This window comes from Maylandia zebra, linkage group LG12 (genome assembly GCF_041146795.1).
Source record: "Maylandia zebra isolate NMK-2024a linkage group LG12, Mzebra_GT3a, whole genome shotgun sequence".
Lineage (NCBI taxonomy): Eukaryota > Metazoa > Chordata > Actinopteri > Cichliformes > Cichlidae > Maylandia > Maylandia zebra.
In genome coordinates this window covers 1,916,216-1,934,173 of record NC_135178.1, presented here as the reverse complement: position 1 = coordinate 1,934,173, position 17,958 = coordinate 1,916,216, and the positions used below count along the sequence as shown (strand labels likewise).

Genomic DNA, 17,958 nt, shown 5'->3' with positions numbered 1-17,958 from the left:
GAGCTGATAGGTGGAAGTGCTGCATGACACCATAGCGTGCCATGGTTCCATCGGTGTGGTGACACTGGGAGGTGAAGCGCAGTGTAATCTGCAGCTTCACATCTCCTGCACGTCGCGCTGTTAATCGGACCTCCATAATCATCTTCTTACCAGGTAAGTCAGTCACTCACACAACGACATTTTACTAGTAAAATAACAATAACCTGCAGGTTTATATGAGTAATTGACTTATTGAAATCGTATAAATAAAGTTTCTTATTTAGCACTTTAAAATAGCTGTGGTGTAAAACCGAACCCTGTCAGTAACCATTTCTACGGGCTGTTATCTTAACGTATTAAGCGCTTTTGACCAGACGCTGTAGAAATCAAACCAATCGATCCCGTTTCAAACTGTCAGATTATCATCGGGCATCCTCGGGAAGCTCTTCAGTTTACATGTGTTATGTTGTAGCCCCGCTGCAGCATGCTGACCCGCGTGTTCCGTGCCCACGGGCTCGTGGTGGCCTCTCACCCCTGGGAGGTGATTGTGGGGACAGTCACCCTCACTGTCTGCATGATGTCCATGAACATGTTCACTGGGAATGACCAGATATGTGGCTGGAACTTCGACTGCCCCAAAACAGAGGTGAGCAAAGGATCAGTGTCAATAATAACAAGTGGTGCGATTTTATTCTATTAATTCTATTGTTTTTTATTATTGCAGGAGATTCTGAGCAGTGACGTCATCATCCTCACCATTACGCGTTGTATCGCCATCGTCTATATTTACTTCCAGTTCCAGAACCTGAGACAGCTGGGGTCCAAATATATTTTAGGTATCAGTGCTCGTGTGTTTGTAGGACATGCCGGTGATGTTTCTCCCTTTTGACCTGACTCCGTCTGCGTTTCCTGTAGGCATCGCTGGCCTTTTCACCATCTTCTCCAGCTTTGTATTCAGCACAGTTGTCATTCACTTTCTTGATAAGGAGCTCACTGGCCTCAAGTAAGGACACACTCGATAAAAAGGTCCTTTTTTCAGGAGCTCTTTCAGAAACGTGCGATAAAGAGTTTGATCCTGTCTTTCAGTGAGGCTTTGCCCTTCTTTCTGCTTCTCATCGACCTCTCCAAAGCATGCGCTCTCGCCAAGTTTGCCTTGAGCTCCAGTTCTCAGGTATGCACTATTATATTTTGGTTTTTATTGCCACATCCTAACAGCAGCGGAGAAACTGATATGTCACTCATATGTTTTCAGGATGAAGTGAGGGATAACATTGCTCATGGGATGGCGGTACTTGGACCTGCCTTTACTTTGGATGCTCTGGTGGAATGCTTAGTGATCGGAGTGGGAACCATGTCAGGTATGTGCTCCTGTTGGGTGTTCGCATTAGGAGAGACTAGCTTGTGGGTTCCTGAGCTTGTTTTCCACAGTTTCCATGAACCGATGTCAGACACAAACATACTGTTTTACATGTAACCTGAAGCCACTTTTACGTTGCTGTGAAGTAAGCACTGTTTGAATCATCTGTTTTCACAGTTTGCTGGAAGCTGTCGTGTATTTATGTCTGGTCACTTTAGCACCAGTTGAGTTTCCCACATGTTTGACTATTAATCACAAGTTTTCTTCTATATGTGAAATCATTTGGACATAACTGCATTAGTAATCAGATCAAAGGTTGTCTGACTGCACATTAGTGCCAGGTGTGGTTTCTTCCCCCACAGGTCACCAAGCTGGACACTACGCTGAATTTATCATTGCTGTTGTAATAGTGGACAGACTTTAGAAACTGAGTGTTGCTGTAGAAAGTGAATAACGCCTTTCTGTGATTATGATGCTATAGAGGTGTGACTTGTTGTCGAGCGGATATCTGTGTGGTGTCTTGCAGGTGTAAGGCAGTTGGAAATCATGTGCTGCTTTGGATGCATGTCTGTCTTGGCCAACTACTTTGTGTTCATGACTTTCTTCCCAGCATGTGTTTCCCTGTTGCTGGAGGTAAGGGCACAGCTTTCCTGCATGTGTCTGACATGTTGATGTTTGTGCGGGTTTCTTTGATTGTTCCTGTTATTTGTTCGTTCAGCTGTCCCGCGAGAGTCAGGGGGGCCATCCTATCTGGCAGCTCAACGATTTGTCCAGAGCAATGGAGGAGGAGGACAACAAACCCAATCCTGTAACACAGAGGGTCAAAATGATCATGGTAAGCTTCTAACGGGTTACTTAGTGTCTTTGTCTTTATTTGAAGAATTGTGTAATGTTTGTCTCTGCTCCACGTTCAGTCTCTCGGCCTGGTCATGGTTCATGCTCACAGCCGCTGGATTGCTGAACCATTGTCCATAAACTCTGCAGTGGACATGCTCGGGGTCGGCATGGAGCTGGACCACTTCTCACCCAGGAGAATTGAGCCGGATAAACCTCTTTGGCAGTTCTACCTCACGAGGTGATGCAGTAGTTTAGGTTGTTTTAATTTAACGTTCGCACAGTTGTGATAACTGCCCCATGGAGCATTGCACATGCTGTTGAGCTGCTGAACGTATGAGACTTTCTGTGTGAGACATAAAGGGCAAAAACTCTGTTCTGTGAAGAGATGGGTGGTCAGGGTCACCTGTGCTTTGTGTTTGTGTTCATAATGGAATTGCAGAGTTTTCCTGGACATTCCTGTTGTCGTGCTTTTGTGAAGTGAAACATGTTCCTCTTCATCTTACCTTACAGGATGATAACTATGGACATAGAGCAAATGATCTGTCTGCTCTTGGCCCTGCTGCTGGCTATCAAGTACATCTTCTTTGAACAGGCTGAGATGGAATCCACGCTGTCACTGAAGAACCCCATCTCCCTTTCCACACACACCCTAAATCCTCCATCCCCATCCGAGCCCTGCTGCAGGGAGGATCTAGTTACGTCACGATGCCACGCCCCCGCTCACACCATGGCTGTTCCAGGACCCGCCCATAAGGAGGAGAGAGGTGTGTCTACTGATAGTGGTAAAACAGACGGACTTGTTAGCGCTTTGTTATCAAATTCAACCTTGTTATCCTAGACGAGGTTATCCGGCCCCTGTCTGCTGCCGACAACGATCATCATCCAAGGAGCTTCTTTGTAACGAGGGAAGAAGAATCCAAGTCTGAGAGCACGGAGAACATGCTCCCCCAAAAGCCCAGAGACCTGAACCACTGTGTGACCATCCTCAACGACCCTAAGGTCAGCCATTAGACGCAAATCGCTGAAGCCCGTCTTCGAAAAACTCGTTCCACAAACGTTTAGTCATTTTCTTTGTTTCGAATCATGCGATATTAAAACTGTTGCCATCAGTTGTGATCTTTTAAAGAATGTTAATAATTTCCCACACATATCTGCTCAGGCATCAGTTGTATATGTGCTGGACTTCAGGGTCGTTATGTTGCTTTGAACGCACTTATGCTGACATAACATGTTATGTTGTTGGTAATGAAAGGAGCTCGTTTCAATCAGAGTATAGAATCAAGTTACTGACCTCATCAGGTAGGTAGTCGAGGGTGTCGGCCTCAGCGGCTTTGGTGTGAATGTGGAGAAGAGGGAAAAACAATGGCCCCCAAACAGGAAGTGTTTCCAGGTGGAGGCCATTGACATGTTTGTCCTTCCTCATCTTTTCTGACTCATGTCGTTTCCCTTTCAGTTGAAACGGTTCAGCTTTATCACAGGAAGACTGACAAGCCCACAAAAAGTTTCAACTTTTGATTTAGTAAGAGCAGCTAACTGCAGCTACAAGATGGGACTGCCTTCACTTTAAAGCAGACCTGACCCCGCCTACCTCCACCTCATTCAGTTGCAGTTTGATAAGTTAAACAGATCACCTCTACTTAAAGAGAAAATACCTGCACAAAGGTGTGATCTGCAGTGATTGTAGAGCTGCAGTTTACACACACTCGTCACGGACGCCACGGTAACCTCAGACGCATTGATGTCTTTGAACTGTTCTTTTTCCAACTGGAAAGATTTTCAAAAACAAGAATTTGGTTCACAAGTTTGAATTTTCTGTCATTTGTGTGGTAAAAGTACAAACACGGGGTCAAAAGTACTCATACACACAGCAGCTACTTTAAATAAACTCTGCCAATGATGCAGGAATCATGTGGCCGACGTGCAGCTTACAAAGTAACATTAAACCAAATTACCATGAAATTCAATGAATTAGTGAATGTTTGACCACAGCGTGCATGTAGTCCACAGCATTTACTGCTGAGTTAGGACTGTGTAGATATTTATATAAGCAGCATGTATGGTGTCAATGCCAACAGTCATCATCATTTAATGAACTGGCTATGACCTGTTTTCCATAATGTTTATTTGTTGTGGGGGGAAAATGACATGTTTATGAAGACGTTTCAGAATTATTTCAGTCTTTTAGTTATTTTATCTTACTGTATATTATTTTATTATCTTACTGTATATTATTTTATTATCTTACTGTATATTATTTTATTATCATGTATTTAAAGTAAATCCCCAGTGTCTGGTCTGCGCAGACTATAACTGACCGTGAGTCTGGTTGTTGCAGCTGGGCCCTCGTTTCCTGAGTGATGCTGAGGTGATGCTCCTGGTCAGCTCTAAACACATCCCTGCCTACAAACTGGAAGCCATCATGGAGACCGCAGAGCGAGGCGTGGCCATTAGAAGAAAAATGTTATCAACCAAGCTTCCCTGTTCCTCTGCGCTCTCCTCTTTACCGTACACAAACTATGACTACTCGAAGGTGAGACACAACTACGTTCTCCTCTGTTGTCGTCTAATTTCTGCCTGAACTGCTCCAAACTTACCTCAACATTTCAAGCAAAGGGCCTTACCACGGGGCAAGGACAGGAGGAAGACTTTAGTAGTGTGTTGTACCTGTTACACATTCTTTGTTATAAGCTATCACCACACAACTGTAATGACTGTTCACACACATCATAGCAAAGTCTTGTTTATAAAGTAAAGTTTGTTTTGATAAACAGGAAGTGACAAAGCGCTGGGTAAAACAAAGAAAACAGGCACCAAACAGATCAAACAAAAGGTCAAAGGTCATTTAAGGTTAAAAAACTCAACAGAAGCTTTATTAAAACAAACACTTGTAACTGCAACATCTGACCATGTGAGCCTAGTTATACTGATCATTACCATTTATAATTATTAATATAACTGTAACATTAATGAACACAGAGCATTGCAGCCTGACCCACAGAGCAGTGGGAGGAAAGCTCAGGTGTATTTACAGTCGCACAGGTGACAACATGATGGAGCATCACGTCGTACAGGAGGAGCACACGTACACACAAGAACTGTACACACTGAAAAGTACACAGTCAGTATAATGAGCGGGCCGTCTCAGCGTGACCCACTGTATATGTTAGCTGTGTGTAATGTGTTGGGACATTTATGATTACAGCTGCTCTGCTGTATCTGTGTTACTTATTTTAGTTGCTGTTCTTACTGTCCTGAAGCACCTGTGACCAAATGATTTCCTCTGAGATTAATAAAGTTCTCACGTTCTTTTCTCTCACCTTATTTACTGGGATGTGGTGGTGATTCCCAGTACAGTATTAATTTTCTAAGAAACTATTTTGGTACAAACATCAATTCTTAGATTTAAAATAAAATGTCACTAAGTTATTTTGAACACAGCCCTTGTTTCCCAGGTTGTCGGCACCTGCTGTGAGAACGTGATTGGCTATGTGCCCGTACCTGTGGGTGTGGCTGGACCACTACTTCTGGATGGGAAACAGTTCCAAGTTCCCATGGCAACTACAGAAGGCTGCTTGGTCGCCAGCACCAACCGCGGCTGTCGAGCAATCGCAGTGAGTGTTGCATGTGTTGTTACTGCTACTCTGCATGTGCTACAGGACGAGTTACAGCATGAACGCAGTATATGAAAACACTGTGAACCATGTGTCGATATTTACCATATATGTGTGTGTGTGTGTGTGTGTGTGTGTGTGTAGCTGGGTGGGGGAGCCCGTAGTCGTATCTTGGCTGACAGCATGACTCGGGGCCCTGTAGTCAGACTGCCCTCTGCCTGCCGTGCTGCTGAAGTCAAAGCCTGGCTGGAGAGCACCCACGGTTTTCAGGCCATCAAAGCCGCCTTTGACAACACCAGCAGGTAAACTGGTCTGCAGTGTGTGTTTGTGTGTCTGTTTGTGTGTCTGCAGTGTGTGTTTGTGTGTCTGTTTGTGTGTCTGCAGTGTGTGTTTGTGTGTCTGTTTGTGTGTCTGCAGTGTCTGTTTGTGTGTCTGTTTGTGTGTCTGCAGTCTCTGTTTGTGTGTCTGTCTGTGTGTCTGCAGTCTCTGTTTGTGTGTCTGTTTGTGTGTCTGCAGTCTCTGTTTGTGTGTCTGTTTGTGTGTCTGCAGTGTCTGTTTGTGTGTCTGTCTGTGTGTCTGCAGTCTCTGTTTGTGTGTCTGTCTGTGTGTCTGCAGTGTCTGTTTGTGTGTCTGTTTGTGTGTCTGTTTGTGTGTCTGTTTGTGTGTCTGCAGTGTGTGTCTGCAGTGTCTGTTTGTGTGTCTGTCTGTGTGTCTGCAGTGTCTGTTTGTGTGTCTGTTTGTGTGTCTGCAGTGTCTGTTTGTGTGTCTGTCTGTGTGTCTGCAGTGTCTGTTTGTGTGTCTGTTTGTGTGTCTGTTTGTGTGTCTGTTTGTGTGTCTGCAGTGTGTGTCTGCAGTGTCTGTTTGTGTGTCTGTCTGTGTGTCTGCAGTGTCTGTTTGTGTGTCTGTTTGTGTGTCTGCAGTGTCTGTTTGTGTGTCTGTCTGTGTGTCTGTTTGTGTGTCTGCAGTGTCTGTTTGTGTGTCTGTTTGTGTGTCTGCAGTGTCTGTTTGTGTGTCTGTTTGTGTGTCTGTTTGTGTGTCTGCAGTGTCTGTTTGTGTGTCTGCAGTGTCTGTTTGTGTGTCTGCAGTCTCTGTTTGTGTGTCTGTTTGTGTGTCTGCAGTGTCTGTTTGTGTGTCTGTTTGTGTGTCTGCAGTCTCTGTTTGTGTGTCTGTCTGTGTGTCTGCAGTGTCTGTTTGTGTGTCTGTTTGTGTGTCTGCAGTGTCTGTTTGTGTGTCTGTCTGTGTGTCTGCAGTCTCTGTTTGTGTGTCTGTTTGTGTGTCTGTTTGTGTGTCTGCAGTGTCTGTTTGTGTGTCTGTTTGTGTGTCTGCAGTGTCTGTTTGTGTGTCTGTTTGTGTGTCTGTCTGTGTGTCTGCAGTGTCTGTTTGTGTGTCTGTTTGTGTGTCTGCAGTGTCTGTTTGTGTGTCTGTCTGTGTGTCTGCAGTGTCTGTTTGTGTGTCTGTTTGTGTGTCTGTTTGTGTGTCTGCAGTGTCTGTTTGTGTGTCTGTTTGTGTGTCTGTCTGTGTGTCTGCAGTGTCTGTTTGTGTGTCTGTCTGTGTGTCTGCAGTCTCTGTTTGTGTGTCTGTTTGTGTGTCTGCAGTGTCTGTTTGTGTGTCTGTCTGTGTGTCTGCAGTGTCTGTTTGTGTGTCTGTTTGTGTGTCTGCAGTGTCTGTTTGTGTGTCTGTTTGTGTGTCTGCAGTCTCTGTTTGTGTGTCTGTTTGTGTGTCTGCAGTGTCTGTTTGTGTGTCTGTTTGTGTGTCTGTTTGTGTGTCTGCAGTGTCTGTTTGTGTGTCTGTTTGTGTGTCTGTTTGTGTGTCTGCAGTCTCTGTTTGTGTGTCTGTTTGTGTGTCTGCAGTGTCTGTTTGTGTGTCTGTCTGTGTGTCTGCAGTGTCTGTTTGTGTGTCTGTTTGTGTGTCTGTGTGTCTGCAGTGTCTGTTTGTGTGTCTGTTTGTGTGTCTGTTTGTCTGCAGTGTCTGTTTGTGTGTCTGTTTGTGTGTCTGCAGTGTCTGTTTGTGTGTCTGTTTGTGTGTCTGTTTGTGTGTCTGCAGTCTCTGTTTGTGTGTCTGTTTGTGTGTCTGCAGTGTCTGTTTGTGTGTCTGTTTGTGTGTCTGTTTGTGTGTCTGCAGTCTCTGTTTGTGTGTCTGTTTGTGTGTCTGCAGTCTCTGTTTGTGTGTCTGTTTGTGTGTCTGCAGTGTCTGTTTGTGTGTCTGTTTGTGTGTCTGTCTGTGTGTCTGCAGTGTCTGTTTGTGTGTCTGTTTGTGTGTCTGTTTGTGTGTCTGCAGTGTCTGTTTGTGTGTCTGTCTGTGTGTCTGCAGTCTCTGTTTGTGTGTCTGTTTGTGTGTCTGCAGTGTCTGTTTGTGTGTCTGTTTGTGTGTCTGCAGTCTCTGTTTGTGTGTCTGTTTGTGTGTCTGCAGTGTCTGTTTGTGTGTCTGTTTGTGTGTCTGTTTGTGTGTCTGCAGTGTCTGTTTGTGTGTCTGTCTGTGTGTCTGCAGTGTCTGTTTGTGTGTCTGTTTGTGTGTCTGTCTGTGTGTCTGCAGTGTCTGTTTGTGTGTCTGTTTGTGTGTCTGCAGTGTCTGTTTGTGTGTCTGTTTGTGTGTCTGTTTGTGTGTCTGCAGTGTCTGTTTGTGTCTGTTTGTGTGTCTGTTTGTGTGTCTGCAGTGTGTGTTTGTGTGTCTGTTTGTGTGTCTGCAGTGTCTGTTTGTGTGTCTGCAGTGTGTGTCTGCAGTGTCTGTTTGTGTGTCTGTTTGTGTGTCTGCAGTGTCTGTTTGTGTGTCTGTCTGTGTGTCTGCAGTGTCTGTTTGTGTGTCTGTTTGTGTGTCTGCAGTGTCTGTTTGTGTGTCTGCAGTGTGTGTCTGCAGTGTCTGTTTGTGTGTCTGTCTGTGTGTCTGCAGTGTCTGTTTGTGTGTCTGCAGTCTCTGTTTGTGTGTCTGTTTGTGTGTCTGTTTGTGTGTCTGCAGTGTCTGTTTGTGTGTCTGTTTGTGTGTCTGTTTGTGTGTCTGCAGTGTCTGTTTGTGTGTCTGTTTGTGTGTCTGTTTGTGTGTCTGCAGTGTCTGTTTGTGTGTCTGTTTGTGTGTCTGTTTGTGTGTCTGCAGTGTCTGTTTGTGTGTCTGTTTGTGTGTCTGCAGTCTCTGTTTGTGTGTCTGTCTGTGTGTCTGCAGTGTCTGTTTGTGTGTCTGTTTGTGTGTCTGCAGTGTCTGTTTGTGTGTCTGTTTGTGTGTCTGCAGTGTCTGTTTGTGTGTCTGTTTGTGTGTCTGTCTGTGTGTCTGCAGTGTCTGTTTGTGTGTCTGTTTGTGTGTCTGCAGTGTCTGTTTGTGTGTCTGTCTGTGTGTCTGCAGTGTCTGTTTGTGTGTCTGTTTGTGTGTCTGTTTGTGTGTCTGCAGTGTCTGTTTGTGTGTCTGTTTGTGTGTCTGCAGTGTCTGTTTGTGTGTCTGTTTGTGTGTCTGTCTGTGTGTCTGCAGTGTCTGTTTGTGTGTCTGTCTGTGTGTCTGCAGTCTCTGTTTGTGTGTCTGTTTGTGTGTCTGCAGTGTCTGTTTGTGTGTCTGTCTGTGTGTCTGCAGTCTCTGTTTGTGTGTCTGTTTGTGTGTCTGCAGTGTCTGTTTGTGTGTCTGTTTGTGTGTCTGCAGTCTCTGTTTGTGTGTCTGTTTGTGTGTCTGCAGTGTCTGTTTGTGTGTCTGTTTGTGTCTGCAGTGTCTGTTTGTGTGTCTGTTTGTGTGTCTGCAGTCTCTGTTTGTGTGTCTGTTTGTGTGTCTGCAGTGTCTGTTTGTGTGTCTGTCTGTGTGTCTGCAGTGTCTGTTTGTGTGTCTGTTTGTGTGTCTGTGTGTCTGCAGTGTCTGTTTGTGTGTCTGTTTGTGTGTCTGCAGTGTCTGTTTGTGTGTCTGTTTGTGTGTCTGTTTGTGTGTCTGCAGTCTCTGTTTGTGTGTCTGTTTGTGTCTGCAGTGTCTGTTTGTGTGTCTGTTTGTGTGTCTGTTTGTGTGTCTGCAGTCTCTGTTTGTGTGTCTGTCTGTGTGTCTGCAGTGTCTGTTTGTGTGTCTGTCTGTGTGTCTGCAGTCTCTGTTTGTGTGTCTGTCTGTGTGTCTGCAGTGTCTGTTTGTGTGTCTGTTTGTGTGTCTGCAGTGTCTGTTTGTGTGTCTGTCTGTGTGTCTGCAGTCTCTGTTTGTGTGTCTGTTTGTGTGTCTGCAGTGTCTGTTTGTGTGTCTGTTTGTGTGTCTGCAGTCTCTGTTTGTGTGTCTGTTTGTGTGTCTGTTTGTGTGTCTGCAGTCTCTGTTTGTGTGTCTGTTTGTGTGTCTGCAGTGTCTGTTTGTGTGTCTGTCTGTGTGTCTGCAGTGTCTGTTTGTGTGTCTGTTTGTGTGTTTGTCTGTGTGTCTGCAGTGTCTGTTTGTGTGTCTGTTTGTGTGTCTGCAGTGTCTGTTTGTGTGTCTGTTTGTGTGTCTGTTTGTGTGTCTGCAGTCTCTGTTTGTGTGTCTGTTTGTGTGTCTGCAGTCTCTGTTTGTGTGTCTGTTTGTGTGTCTGCAGTGTCTGTTTGTGTGTCTGTTTGTGTGTCTGTTTGTGTGTCTGAAGTGTCTGTTTGTGTGTCTGTTTGTGTGTCTGCAGTGTCTGTTTGTGTGTCTGCAGTCTCTGTTTGTGTGTCTGTTTGTGTGTCTGCAGTCTCTGTTTGTGTGTCTGTCTGTGTGTCTGCAGTGTCTGTTTGTGTGTCTGTCTGTGTGTCTGCAGTCTCTGTTTGTGTGTCTGTTTGTGTGTCTGCAGTCTCTGTTTGTGTGTCTGTCTGTGTGTCTGCAGTGTCTGTTTGTGTGTCTGTTTGTGTGTCTGCAGTGTCTGTTTGTGTGTCTGTCTGTGTGTCTGCAGTCTCTGTTTGTGTGTCTGTCTGTGTGTCTGCAGTCTCTGTTTGTGTGTCTGTTTGTGTGTCTGTTTTTGTGTCTGCAGTGTCTGTTTGTGTGTCTGTCTGTGTGTCTGCAGTCTCTGTTTGTGTGTCTGTTTGTGTGTCTGCAGTCTCTGTTTGTGTGTCTGTCTGTGTGTCTGCAGTGTCTGTTTGTGTGTCTGTTTGTGTGTCTGCAGTCTCTGTTTGTGTGTCTGTTTGTGTGTCTGCAGTCTCTGTTTGTGTGTCTGTCTGTGTGTCTGCAGTGTCTGTTTGTGTGTCTGTTTGTGTGTCTGCAGTGTCTGTTTGTGTGTCTGTCTGTGTGTCTGCAGTCTCTGTTTGTGTGTCTGTTTGTGTGTCTGTTTGTGTGTCTGCAGTGTCTGTTTGTGTGTCTGCAGTGTGTGTCTGCAGTGTCTGTTTGTGTGTCTGTCTGTGTGTCTGCAGTCTCTGTTTGTGTGTCTGTTTGTGTGTCTGCAGTGTCTGTTTGTGTGTCTGTTTGTGTGTCTGCAGTCTCTGTTTGTGTCTGTTTGTGTGTCTGTTTGTGTGTCTGCAGTGTCTGTTTGTGTGTCTGTTTGTGTGTCTGCAGTGTCTGTTTGTGTGTCTGCAGTGTCTGTTTGTGTGTCTGTCTGTGTGTCTGCAGTGTCTGTTTGTGTGACTGTTTGTGTGTCTGTCTGTGTGTCTGCAGTGTCTGTTTGTGTGTCTGCAGTGTCTGTTTGTGTGTCTGTTTGTGTGTCTGTTTGTGTGTCTGCAGTGTCTGTTTGTGTGTCTGTTTGTGTGTCTGCAGTGTCTGTTTGTGTGTCTGCAGTGTCTGTTTGTGTGTCTGTCTGTGTGTCTGCAGTGTCTGTTTGTGTGTCTGTTTGTGTGTCTGCAGTGTCTGTTTGTGTGTCTGTTTGTGTGTCTGCAGTGTGTGTCTGCAGTGTCTGTTTGTGTGTCTGTCTGTGTGTCTGCAGTCTCTGTTTGTGTGTCTGTTTGTGTGTCTGCAGTGTGTGTCTGCAGTGTCTGTTTGTGTGTCTGTCTGTGTGTCTGCAGTCTCTGTTTGTGTGTCTGTTTGTGTGTCTGCAGTGTCTGTTTGTGTGTCTGTTTGTGTGTCTGCAGTGTGTGTCTGCAGTGTCTGTTTGTGTGTCTGTTTGTGTGTCTGCAGTCTCTGTTTGTGTGTCTGTCTGTGTGTCTGTTTGTGGGTCTGTCTGTGTGTCTGCAGTGTCTGTTTTTGTGTCTGTCTGTGTGTCTGCAGTGTCTGTTTGTGTGTCTGCAGTGTGTGTCTGCAGTGTCTGTTTGTGTGTCTGTCTGTGTGTCTGCAGTCTCTGTTTGTGTGTCTGTTTGTGTGTCTGCAGTGTGTGTCTGCAGTGTCTGTTTGTGTGTCTGCAGTGTGTGTCTGCAGTCTCTGTTTGTGTGTCTGTCTGTGTGTCTGCAGTCTCTGTTTGTGTGTCTGTTTGTGTGTCTGCAGTGTCTGTTTGTGTGTCTGTTTGTGTGTCTGCAGTGTCTGTTTGTGTGTCTGCAGTGTCTGTTTGTGTGTCTGTTTGTGTGTCTGCAGTGTGTGTTGTTCCTGTGTGACGGAGGACTGCTGTCTGCAGGTTTGCGAGGCTTCAGAAGCTGCTGGTGGGTCTGGCAGGGAGAAATCTTTATATCCGCTTCCATTCAAAGACTGGAGATGCGATGGGGATGAACATGATCTCTAAGGTAACTGTGGTCGTGTCTGCAGCTTCGTTTAATGTGGAGAAACACACGTGTTGTTTTGTTAAAGGGATTTCTGCGACATCACCCGTCGCCTACTGGTGGTGGTCACAGGGCCCGGTGGCGCCAGTGTCCGGCAGCCTCGCCTCTGTCAGTGCGCCCCAGGGTGGCTGTGGCTACAATGTAGCTGCCATCGCCAGTGTGTGAATGTGTGTGTGAATGGGTGGATGTGGTGTAAAGTGCTTTGGGGTCCTTAGGGACTAAGTGAAGCGTTATACAAATACAGGCCATTTACCGTTTACTTACACCATCACCCAGTGCTCACTCATACTGGATTAACAAAGGTTCTTATTCAGCACTTCTGGAAACACTGTTTTAGATGGATCAGCGTTTCTCAACATGAACCTGCGTCGCTGTGTCAGATGCATTTATGACGTAGCAACCATACGTGATGAATCTTATCTACCCGCAGGGCACAGAGGAGGCTCTGAGGTTACTGCAGCAGCACTTCCCAGAGCTGCAGGTGGTGGCTGTTAGTGGGAACTACTGCACAGACAAGAAGCCAGCTGCCATCAACTGGATCGAGGGCCGGGGAAAGTCTGCTGTCTGCGAAGCCACCATCCCTGCCAAGGTGGTCAGAGAGGTAGGAAGCACTGTGTAACCTTTACTGGGACTAACTGTCTGCCAATAGAGTTTCAGCAGAAACCTGCAGTGAAGCAAACTTTCACTTTAGAAGATGCACGTACTGACTCTGCTTTTTAGAGAAGTATTAAATCTAAGCACAACCTTAAGGGTTAAAAACAGTCTGACAGAAAACAGGATTCAATTTGTCACACAAAACTGAAGAAACAGGATCTAAGTTCAAAATTATTGATCATAACACTCAGAAGTCTGATGGACCTTTATCGTCTCTCTAACAGGATGACGTCACAGAGCACAACTGTGTGGTTTTACCCACCAGGTGCAGTTAGAGTTCTTTACCTGTGCTACCTATGAGTCACTGGGTGTGTCCCATCTGGAGACTCCAGTGTCCTCCTGGGGGACCTGCTGAGCTGAACCACAGTTTGTTCACAGGAAAAAAACTATTTGAATGTCCAGAAGAGTTTCGAGGACTTGAAAAATGACGCTGATATTTAAACTCTCTGCTGTTCTTAGTCTGACAGGATCTTCCTCCACAGTTTGAGTCAAACATGTTGATCTGATCAATCATTCAGTGCTTTTTTATTTTCTGCGGCACAAAACACTGAACTTCAGAATCACATTCTTTATAACACAATACTGTGAGAGTGCACGCAGTACTGTGTCACAAAGAATCACTACTGTGTGCACAGTGGGGTGAGAAGTGTTTGGCCCTCGTGTATTTATGTTTGTCACACCCCAATGTTTCCGATCATTAAACGAATGTAAACTTTAGACAAAGACAGCATGCAGTTTGTAAATGAAGGTGTTTATAATTTAACCTACACGAAGAACATCTTTCTGGCAGAGACTCGTCTTTAATCGAAACACTACACTCACATCTAAAATTCTATTTTCATTTGAAAAGATTTGAATTTTAAAAAGTATTTAAAGTATTTCCTGTTGTCATTTAACAACAACTCGCTGTTTGAGAACAGCTCCACCTGTCAGGTCTCTGATGTAGCTCATTGGAAGCAAACCGTGGCTGCACTTTTCATGAATCGCTTTGATGGTTTGTAAAAGGACGACAGCGTTTCATGCTGCTGTCTCGGTCTCGCTCCCTTCAGGTTTTGAAAACAAGCACAGAGGCTCTGGTGGAAGTTAACATCAACAAGAACCTGGTGGGTTCAGCCATGGCAGGAAGCATCGGAGGTTTTAATGCACATTCAGCCAACCTGGTCACAGCCATCTACATAGCATGTGGACAGGTAAATGACCTGTGAGGAAATGCTGTGCATCACAGCTATTCCCGTGTGTGTGTGTGTGTGTGTGTGTGTGTGTGTGTGTGTGTGTGTGTGTGTGTCCTGTGTTAATGTGTGTGTGTGTGTGTGTGTGTGTGCACACAGGACCCAGCTCAGTCAGTGGGCAGCAGTAACTGCATCACCCTCATGGAGCCGTCAGGCCCAGCAGGAGACGACCTGCACATCTGCTGTACTATGCCATCTATAGAGCTGGGCACTGTAGGAGGAGGGACCAACCTGCCTCCACAACAGGCCTGTCTGCAGGTACGAGCACATCAAGCATGTCAAGCAACCGAAGATCAACAGTTAACACTGGGCAGTCCTTTTCATTTTGAAGTGGTTACACAACTGTTAGATGTTTAGGATCATGTAATATTGTTCAGTTAGAGGTGTCAGTAATGACAATGACTGATGGATGCGTGGTGCACGGTCTGAGTGCATGAAGAGCTGAGCAGGAGGGAAGCCTGCAGGGTGAGCACAAAGTAAGAGGCCGTAAAAACTGTCAGTCGTGTAACTCGCTGCTGTGACAGTAGATCAGTGAGTCACGTGAAAAGAGTTTAGCAGGCTGCTAGCTAAGATGACGGGAGAGAAACAAAGCAAACCCGTTTACAGTCGGTCATCTGCAGCAGGAAAAGTGAAAACAATGACGTTCCACTGAAGCAGGCGTAGCTTCCTCAACAATCCTTTCAAAGCTCTTTTCAAAAAGACTTTGATTCAATAAAGACAGTTTTTATTTCTGCTTCCCTCCCAGTTCGTGTCTGTCTGGACGATTACAAATCAGTGACACGTGTCCCCGAGCACCTTTTATTAAACACACACAGTGAACACGCCACACATTTACTTTATGCAGATGTTAAATGTCCAGCAGTGTCCGTAAAAACAAAACATTTTGGATTTCAGCTTGGACCGTGTCTCCATGACGACTGTTTTTAGTTTGCACAGTCTGTTGTTGTACCTGTGCGTCTGCAGTGAGTCACAACTAAAAACTCGATTTGATTTTAGGACCAAGTGCAAGTGTGAGCAGAGGTATATGGCGTGCTGGTGCACAGTGACACAAACATGTCACAGTCGTGTGGTTTTTAGATCCTTACATGGATAAATGGATTAGCAGCACTGTTTCATTCAAAGCTGCATCCGTGGAAGGATTTGGTTGCCATATAACTTGTGTGTTCATGTGTGTGTAGATGCTGGGTGTGCAAGGAGCCAGTCAGGACTGTCCAGGTGAGAATGCCCGACAGCTGGCCAGGATCGTGTGTGCCACCGTACTCGCTGGAGAGCTCTCACTGATGGCTGCTCTGGCTGCTGGGCATCTGGTCAAGAGTCACATGACCCACAACAGGTAAGAGCCTGTAATCCAGTGTTGGAGTTACGTCATTATAAACTGCAATGGGATTTAAAAACAAAATCTGTGTGTGTGTGTGTGTGTGTGTGTGTGTGTGTGTGTGTGTGTGTGTGTGTGTGTGTGTGTGTGTGTGTGTGTCGATGGGGGGGTTCTCGTAGGACAAAGGGGGGCCTTGCAGAAACAGTTTGGGAACCACCTTCTTAGACTAATTTGTATTTGTGTTTGTACAAACTCTCACCTAATGATTCTTTATCTACAGCCAGTCAAACAGAAGCGCTGCACTTCACTGAAGCAAGCAGACTGATTTGTGTTATTGAGCTGCTCCTGATATTGCAGGGCTGTCACAGTGTTGTCCAAATCAGAAGAATTCCCTATAATGAATTGTAATAATGAATAATTCATTTCAATGATTGTGTTATACTTAAAATGTGAATGTCAATAATCATTATTTAATTCTACCAACCACAGAGATCTAATGAATCTATTCTGTCTTTGTTTTGGTGCAACGACGCCATGATGGCACCTGTTCTGACTCTTCTGTTCACAGGTCGAAGGTAAACCTGCAGGAGGCAGGAACGTGCACCAGGGAAGCATCGTGAAAGAACAGCTGGGTCTGCTGGGAAAACTCACGTGGCCAATCGGAAAGGGGCGAGTGATTCATCACTGACCTTAAAGACGATTCAAATCAAAGAGACTTTCTGCTCAGCAGTTTCTATTCTGACATTAAAGGATGAATCCGTATGTTTACATGAACAATCAGTTCATGACTTCTTTTATTTCAGCAGAATGATGTAAGCTTTACAGCCCACTGGAGTCAAATTAAAATGCCTCCCCTCCTACGTCCAGTCTGTGAGCTGTGAATACAAATACCATCATACGGGTCACTGATGTGTGAGACATGCTGTTTATCACACTTTATGCTTCATAATTATTTCATTTCCTTGTCTAACAAGGACACGTTTCAGCTGTTAAACATTCAGTCTGCACTTCAGCCTTCGAGAACTACTGATTACATTTGGCTGGTTTTATAAAAACGTGTCCACATCCTGACACAAACACTACAATACTGCACAAAAGTAAAAGCACATGTGGTAATGCAACAGTAGCTGACTGCCTTTGACCATAATCGCACACGTGACAGCAACATTAGCATTGCTGCTGCAGACATGTGTGGATCCCACAGAAGAAATCATAACACACAAGCTTAACCACAGCTTTATGTGCTGGAAATGGCAAAGCAACAAAACTGGAACGAAGCTGAGTTACAGGCTGACAGAAGGTCACGCACCACGAGGGAGCTCACAACGGACAACAAAGGGAACAGCCCACAGCTGACACTAATCCAGATCAAAGGAAGCAAAATCACAGATTAGAATTAGAGAGGAGACTATCAAAATAAAACAGGGAAACAGCAGAGAGACCCAGGCTGGGAATCAGTGGACTCAGATGAAGTCAGGACCAAACCCGTACAGAGAACCAGAACAGCAACACCTCCCCAGCCCCAAAGACTCAGGACCATGACAAACCCCATCACACATCGCTCATGGTGCTGGTGGTGGAGGTCAGTCAGTTGGCCTGTTGTTTCTTCTTCTTTCAGCTGCTCTCTGTAGGGTCGCCCACAGAAGGTCGTCACCCTCTTCCTCACCCACTGCATGCCCTTCATCACTGCATCCACGAGCCTCCTCATTGGTCTGTTTCTTTTCCTCATTTCTGAGAGCTCCATTTTCTGGATCCCTTAAGTAATTTAAGCAGATGAAAATCTGAAAATTGTGTTGTGTATTCAGCCCCCTGTGCTCTGATACCCCTAAACAAAACTGCTGTTCACAGACGCTCCACATCCAATCTGACTGAGCTGTGATAAAAGTTAAATGCAACAATGAGTAAGTAAGACTGAGAGTGTGCAAAAGAGGATTCTTAAATCATGTACATCAGACACTAAAGTGTGACGAGATCCTGCAGGGTCCCAACAGCCGGGGCCCACAGGACTGCAGGACCCTGCAGGACTGATGCAGGGAGGAGGGATGTGATGCACCTTATGTCGAACCCTGATTTATGATGGGAAAGTAACTAAAGGTTATGACAGCCATAGTTTTTAAATTCAAATTCAAATTTTATTTGTCACGTACACAGTCATACACAGTACGATATGTAGTGAAATGCTTGGACAACTGCTCGTGACCTAAAGAAAACAAAAAAGGAAAAGGCTATGAATAAGATAGGAAATAAATATGAAAAATTAAAAAGGGTAAATTTAACTAGGAAGGAATAAAATATAAATTAAGGTTAAAAATGAAATAACTGTACAACACAAATTAGAATGAAGGGTAAATTTAACTGGGGAAGAATAAGATAAAATATATAAATTAAAGTTGAAAATAAAATAACTGTACAACAA

The 17,958-nt window shown here is 45.1% G+C and overlaps 1 protein-coding gene across 1 annotated transcript; it reads left to right on the top strand.

Moving 5' to 3' along the window:
• On the top strand, positions 1-16,402 carry hmgcra (3-hydroxy-3-methylglutaryl-CoA reductase a). Its single transcript, XM_024800596.2, has 20 exons — positions 1-153; positions 452-625; positions 704-815; positions 895-982; positions 1,066-1,150; positions 1,232-1,337; positions 1,863-1,969; positions 2,055-2,171; positions 2,251-2,411; positions 2,684-2,937; positions 3,012-3,172; positions 4,509-4,703; positions 5,626-5,784; positions 5,929-6,086; positions 12,203-12,308; positions 12,775-12,945; positions 14,048-14,188; positions 14,327-14,485; positions 15,406-15,560; positions 16,111-16,402. The coding sequence occupies exons 2-20, from the start codon at positions 464-466 to the stop codon at positions 16,160-16,162; spliced, it is 2,649 nt and encodes an 882-aa protein (XP_024656364.2). The 5' UTR covers positions 1-153; positions 452-463; the 3' UTR covers positions 16,163-16,402.
• The last annotated feature ends 1,556 nt before the right edge of the window (positions 16,403-17,958 follow it).

Bases quoted from the DNA above. Each gene is read 5' to 3' on its own strand.
- hmgcra (XM_024800596.2), top strand. From the start codon at position 464: ATGCTGACCCGCGTGTTCCGTGCCCACGGGCTCGTGGTGGCCTCTCAC. The intron at 1,970-2,054 runs GTAAGGGCACAG...TTGTTCGTTCAG, and splicing joins GTGTTTCCCTGTTGCTGGAG to CTGTCCCGCGAGAGTCAGGG. The intron at 3,173-4,508 runs GTCAGCCATTAG...TGGTTGTTGCAG, and splicing joins CCATCCTCAACGACCCTAAG to CTGGGCCCTCGTTTCCTGAG.